This window comes from Frankliniella occidentalis, unplaced genomic scaffold (assembly GCF_000697945.3).
Source record: "Frankliniella occidentalis isolate FOCC.00 unplaced genomic scaffold, Focc_3.1 Scaffold303, whole genome shotgun sequence".
NCBI lineage: Eukaryota > Metazoa > Arthropoda > Insecta > Thysanoptera > Thripidae > Frankliniella > Frankliniella occidentalis.
Window position 1 is genome coordinate 373998 of NW_026267428.1, and position 6670 is coordinate 380667.

The window sequence follows — 6670 nt, forward strand, 5'->3', positions numbered from 1 at the left end:
AGACCTCCATCTTGATGGGCGGGGACACCGGCTCCGTCTTGGGCTGCAGGGTGCTGCCCGTGGGGGTCCCCGTCGATGCCGTGGCTGGCGGGGAGAGGGGAGGGGAGGTTATAGGGGTGTATAAATCCGCTGCCGCGCGCCGGTTTGTGGGAACATTAAGGAGCTATTGGGTGGAGAGGGTGTGACCGCTCGGCCGGCCGGACGGAGCAGGGGTCACCCTCCGCAGGGGTGCGTGTGTGCGCGCGCGCAATGTCGATCCAAATGCAAAATTGAAACACTTTTTTATAGAGGCAATTTTTATATAAAGTAGAAATCGCTCAACTGTGTTGCGTTGCGGCGGGCTAACTTTTGCGTGGTGTAGTAATTGCATTTCCCACGGTGACTTTTCGGCGCGGTCACATTTTTATTTCAAGTCGTCGTCAAGAAAAACATCATCGCTGATGGTCAACTATTCTCGCCGTCCCACTGCCAATCCTACGAGATAAAGTAACCTGGGAATAAAGTTATTAACTGACTTTTGTTTGTGTTAGATTATGGTAGTGTTTTGACTGACAATTGATTATGGAGACAGTTTTTCCCATCCCGCGCCAGAGTGAGCGGCGAGGGGTCGCCGCGACCGGGCGCGCGCGTTTGTTCTATGTTTATCCGAGGCGCGTGGCTCCCGGGGGAAAAAAGAGAAGGGGGGGGGGGTAAGTCACCCATTAATTCTCACTCACACCAGCCAATGAATGCTAATGCTCTGCAACACACACACGCGACGAAGAAGAGCTCTCCGGCGATTGTATCTTCTTTCCCTCCACCCTTTTTTCTTGTTTTGAGATATTCCTCTTCTATTTTCTTTGATATCGTTTTTGAATGAATTACAATCCCATAATATATACTGCTGAGTGGGTGCCATCGGGTGCCATGCCTTCAAAAGGCGGCGCCACGTATGCCGCCGTCGTCGTGTGGAAGTGCTCATGGATCACCGCTTCATCCCTCGACCTTCGACGGCGCGCTCCCCTTCCTCCTCCTCCCCTATCTGTCCGCCCATCTATTTTCCTATCATCCTCGTTGGCGGATGAGCGGATTGAGGACGACTCCTGCGCGCTGTCACCGGCCGCGTGCCGGGAGTTAGCCTCGCGCCGGGCGGGCGGGCGCCGCGCGCCGCGGGGGAGCGGCGTGAGACTTCCCCACCTCATTAGCCAGATTACTTATTAATCGGCACATCCCGGTCGCCACTCGCGTGAGAACCACTCATATATGGCGCCACGGCGCAAGTGGTACACTCTTATCCTGATTTAACCCCAATCTTTCGCCTCGTCAGCAAAATTGTCCAGTTTAAAAAAAATTGCAAATTTGAAAATATAATTTACCGTGTTTCTACATTTTATTAGTTTTAGTGTAAAACTTGACGTAAACACTGGAGCAGTATTCGGTATTCATAATATTTAAGATCGTGAATATATGTATATTTTTCTAAAGGAACGAAATCTAACAAAAGTTACCATATTATTTGGAAATGTTATGCTCGAGCATGGAAAGTGTTCTATTGATTTTGTAAAGACGATCTCTCTGTCATAAAAAAATAGTATTATACTTTGAAGGGTTTGTGAGGTATGACAATGTTTTCCTTGCTGTTCACCAAATGGCTTTACCACAAATACCCTCGCCTTGTTCTTTTGAAAAAGAAACTCCAACCTGAACAAGTTAAGCAAATATAAGCATAGCAGGACGAGACAGCTGGCATTCCTTTCTTTTCATTTGTTTCCGCTACTTCTGGCTGCTCGGTCCTTATCGCCTCGGGGGGCTTTGTGACGTGAGGCGACAGACGGACGGCGATAGAGGCAACACGCCCCGATAGGAAAAGTTCTGAGGAAAAGATCTCGGCAGGACTACGACTGGAAAGACATCGGCTCTTGTTTCACTTGCTTTACCGGCTCAGTAACCCTCACTGCCACGGCCGACCCCCTCTCCATCTCCTCCGCCTCCCCTTCAACTTTTCAACCTCCTTCTCCTCCTTCTCCTCCTCCTTCTCCTCCTCCTCCGACTCCCTTGACCACGCCCACGGCGGAAGGGTGCAAGGAGGCAATGAGTCGCCGGTCGCCGGACGGATGCACACGCCTGTCACTGAAGATCAAAACTGTAGAAGGGTTACTTTCGACGTCGAGAAGCTTTCGGGCCGGCGATGTTGTAAAAAAAAAAAATACTTACAGGGAAATGAAAAGAAGTTATTTGGATTTGTCTAGTGACACAAATTCATTTTATTACTCAGAAACGCGAACTACTGTAACCTAATCATGCCTCGCACCATATATTTTTACAAATGTACCAGGTGGCTGATTCACGCCGCGCACTTCTGTAGTTATGCTGTACCGCATGCACAAGTGCGGGCGGGTTGCCTACTCGCTCGGCTCGTAAGGCGCCGTGGACAGGGGCGATAGGCAAGCCCGCCCGCACTCGTGCATGCGGTACAGTATACCTACAGAAGTGCGCGGCGTGAATCAGCCACCTGGCATACTTAATATCAATAATCAGGAAAGCACCACTGTTCTGTCAAATGTTGGGACGGTATGAACCATATTTCAGAACACAAAGTTTACCAACGCGATTAAGTCTATTTAGGAACTTCAGTCGTTGTTATTTAAAATCGGATGATCCTTTTCTTGGGCGATCCTGTCGCCCTCCCCGCCGCCGGCCTCCCGGTGCCGTTGACAGCGAACAGGGGTCCGCTCCCCAAGCAGGCCCTGCGGCCCCTGCCGAAGGAGGAGTTGGCGCCGCCGCCGTTGGCGTCGACCTGGCCCTGCAGGTGTGGTGGCGGCAGCCCACCAAGCAGCAGGGGTGGCGCCGTCGTGGCCTCTTGCTCCTCGGAGACCTCCATCTTGATGGGCGGGGACACCGGCTCCGTCTTGGGCTGCAGGGTGCTGCCCGTGGGGGTCCCCGTCGATGCCGTGGCTGGCGGGGAGCTGCTGCAATCAACGGAGGCCGCGTGAGTGAGTGAGAACGCCTCGCGCTCGCGAGCTGGCCGCGCTCCCGCCAGCACCCCAAGCTCGTGTAAGTACCAACCCTCATACCAACCTGGATTGAAGAGGTAGGCCCCGCGCCGTCGCGCATGGCCGGGCCAGGTAGGCGCTGAGCAGCGCACCCCCAGCCGCGCCGCCCGGATTCCGCGACCTGGGCGACGACTGCGTCCGGGACGGACACGTGGACAGCGACGTGGTTACTGTGGTGGTCGACGTGGCCCCGCCGCCCACCCGGCAGGACGTCGCTGATAGCACGGGCAGCTTCTAGAAAGCAGGACATGTATGGTTAAAACAAAACAACAGGATACTCCAACGAGTGCTCCTCTCGCGTGTACACTAGTTGCAAAGCGGCGTACCGTGATGGCAAGAGCCCTGGTCGGGCATGTGGAGGTCGCGGGGCTGGCGGTCCAGCTGGGGGGCTCCACCTTGACAGACACCGCCGTCAGGTGGTTGTTGTTGTTGCACACCATGGCGTCGTTGTTGTTGGTGAGCGCCTCCTGCTTCTGCCACTCGAGGACGGAGGTGAGCAGTTTGATGTACCTAGCACAAGAACAGCGTTTAGTTGGCGGGAAGCTCGGTGACGCGGAGCGACGAACTCGGCAGTACATATCGCTCCACTCCACCATACTCACTTGATGGCGCTGCGGAGGATCTCGTTCTTGGAGAGCTTCTTGTCCGGCGGGTGCCGGGGTACCAGCTTGCGCAGGTCGTCGAACGCGCCCGTCACGTTCTGCTGGCGGTGGCGCTCCCTCGAGTTGGTGAAGCCCTTGCGGCCGGGGCCAAGCCCGGAGCCGGGGCTGAGCGAGGCGCCGGCCGGGGACGGCGTGACGCCCAGTGGCGACCCGCGGGACAGACCCTGAGAGCGAGAAAATATGGAACAGGACATTAGCATTTGTGGCATGTGGCGTATCTATTTGTATGTACATTACTTTAGGCAGCCGCACAGACTGGCTTTTGGGTTTGTAGCCACTGGTAGCCAGTCAACTGGTCAATGTCTAGCGAGCCAGTTAGTTTTATACAGCATACAGTTTGAATTTTCATTTCTATAAGAAGAGAAAATGAGTCTGCTGGTTAATTCTGTACCGGATGCACCCTTGTGGGAGTGCTTGCCTATCGTTGCTCGCCGAGGCGCGTTACGGCCCTCCTCTGTGCGAGTATGCAACCAGTCCGCACGCCTGCATCCGGTACAGTAGAATCAGAAAACAGAACGCGGCCGATGGGCCACCCTATGTTAAGTTTAGAGAACGTTTTGCGACCACACTATTTGCCCCGACGCGGCTGGCTGAACAACTTGTGTGTTTTTCAGTAACTCGATTTTGTTGACCGACTAAAAACAACGATCTTCTAGCCGAGAAATACTTACACTTTGCGACGTTCTGGGCCGGGTAGTGGAGCTGATGGACTCGTCGTCCGACTCAGCGCACAGCGAGAAACCGTCCGACGTGGAGGCCAAGTCGTCTGCGTCGCCGTCAGGGTCGCCGTCGGGCTCCCAGTCCTCATCGTCCGACAGGGAGCCGTGCGGAGAGTCCCTCGGGGAGCCTCGCGGGGAGGCGGGCGCCCTGCCGGAGCCCGGGGAGGCGGGCCCCAGGCCGGGCCGCACCGCGCGGGGCGCCACCATGCCGTTAGAGGGGCGCGACGACGGCGCCGTGGCCGTGGTCGCGGACGAGGCCGCCGACGTGGTCCTCGAGGGGGAGTCTGTGCCGCCGCTCTTGTCGGAGACGCCCGGGGACAGGTCCGAGTCGGTGGGCTGCAGGGAAAGGGGCGCACAGGCCGGCTGCGCAAGAGAAGAACCACAAATTTTTCACAGGTCGTGCGCTGCACCACGTCGATCGGATCCAGGAGCAGGAGCGGGGCGGGCGTCCCCGAGCAGAGGCGTGGCGCACGCCGATCGTACCATGGTCTGGAGTCGTCCTCAGGGGCGGATGGCCGCTGTCGCACGCTCAGGACGTCGCGGAGGGCAGCGCGCAGGACTCCTCGGCGACAGCGCCCGGGTGCGGCGCGGGGGCTGAGGACGGGACGACGACTGGCATTTCACGGTCGTTTGGTATGCAAGTGGCGTCGGGGCCGGGCCTCCAATGCACTGCACTGCGCCAGCGGCCCGGCGCGGGGCGCGGCCGACGGGGGACGTATGGGCCTCCACGACGCACTTGACCACCGGGATGGCGGGCCACTTCCACCACCACCACGTCGATGAGCACACTGAACCTGCGGGTCCAGGGGATGCACTACTACTTGACCAGTCCAAAATGGCGGCCGCTCGCACTGGCTGCCGACACACGGGCCCGCGGTCCCGCGGCTGTGCTGCGCGCACTGTGAAGCTGCCCCGCGCGCGCCCGCTGTCGCACTGGTGTGGCCCGCCGCGGCCGCGGCCCGGGAGGAGCCCGCTGGACCGGGGAGGCTGCGGTGGCGGCCAATGGCGGGCCGCGCGCCGCCCAGGCCCCGCCCCCTCGGCGCGCAGGACCCGCAGGGGTGGCGACGCCCGCCCCCCGGGAGGGGGGAGGAGGGGCGGCAGGGAGCACGGCACGGCGCAAGTGTCGCGCTCCTCGCCTCGTTGTTCGGGAAGTCGGTTTAAGCCCCGGAAACAATCATCCCCAGTCTGCGGGAGGATGGGGTGGGCCAGACACGCTCGTCGGGGGACGCGAAGGGAGGGGAATAACTTCTCGACGTCCGACTTTTATCCTTTATGCCGTTCGTCATTCGTCGTCAGAAAATTTTCGTATTTTTCCCCGACGGTTGGTGGAGTCGCGAGAGAGAGAGAGAGGTGTGCAGCGGCGGAGCGGGGGATGGAAGCGGGTCAGTGTGAATAGTGGATGCGCTGCGCGGTGCGTCGCCCTTAGGCCCCGCGGAGGGACGCCGGCCACCGCGACGCGTAGGAATCTACGGCCCTGCCTGCTAGACGCGCCGCCCTGCGCCAAGCTCTTTCTCTGTAAAAAATAAATAAATCCGGCGCAGCTTTGTGTCACATTTTTTACCAGAGTGCATCTCAGTGGCAACAGCATGTATGGGATCAATACGCGAGGCCCTCCCTCTGTTGTATTGCTCAATTTTTTTCAAATTGACGTTCCGTTGGCTCAATGTATGAGCCCTTAATATTGAAATGATAGCTCAGGCGACGAATGCAAATGCCAAGCCAGGCGAAGAGGAGGCAGGGCAGGAGGGGGGAGGGGAGGAGGGGAGAGGGAGGGAGGAGGTAGGGAAGGGGGGGGGGAGGAGGCGTCGGGCGGGCGGGCGTGCCAAGCCAAAGGGTTCGGGACTCGACGAACTCGATTTGCCGAGGCGCTGTTAGTACGCGACTCAATATCGTTCCTACCATGATGGAACATTATTCCGCAACACTCAAACTTGTTCCTGCGTATGTGGATTATAACAGCCGGTTCGGGAATATAAAGTATAGTGACGACTTTTACTAAAATTTAAAATTACATAGCATTAATTTTAGTATTTAGTTTTATTGACTAGTGGTCTATAACAAACAAATTAATTTTTGAAGAACTTTGAGTGTCGAATGATTTTTCTCAAAAGTTTTTGAATTTCTATCAGCGGATTAACAGCTGACCGTGGGTTCTGTATTGACTAGGCTAGGCAGGCCTTCCCTCACGCCCCCCCCCCCTGTCCCATCGGGGCCTGACCACCGGGTAATTGTCCAGACCGAACTAGGCGTGACCCTT

At 57.3% G+C, this 6670-nt stretch overlaps 1 protein-coding gene across 2 annotated transcripts; it reads right to left on the minus strand.

Moving 5' to 3' along the window:
* Positions 1-2210: 2210 nt before the first annotated feature.
* On the minus strand, positions 2211-5371 carry LOC113208441 (probable replication factor C subunit 1). 2 transcript variants are annotated; one of them, XM_052273810.1, is made up of 6 exons: positions 4897-5371; positions 4366-4776; positions 3635-3858; positions 3359-3542; positions 3058-3266; positions 2211-2945 (listed from the first exon to the last, which is right to left on the minus strand). In XM_052273810.1, exons 1-6 carry the CDS (start codon positions 4897-4899, stop codon positions 2624-2626), a joined length of 1353 nt encoding a protein of 450 aa, XP_052129770.1. In that variant the 5' UTR covers positions 4900-5371; the 3' UTR covers positions 2211-2623. The 2 variants fall into 2 exon arrangements, with proteins under 2 accessions (XP_052129770.1, XP_026281215.2); XM_026425430.2 differs by having other exon boundaries at positions 2211-2948; positions 4897-5370.
* Between the last annotated feature and the right edge of the window lie 1299 nt (positions 5372-6670).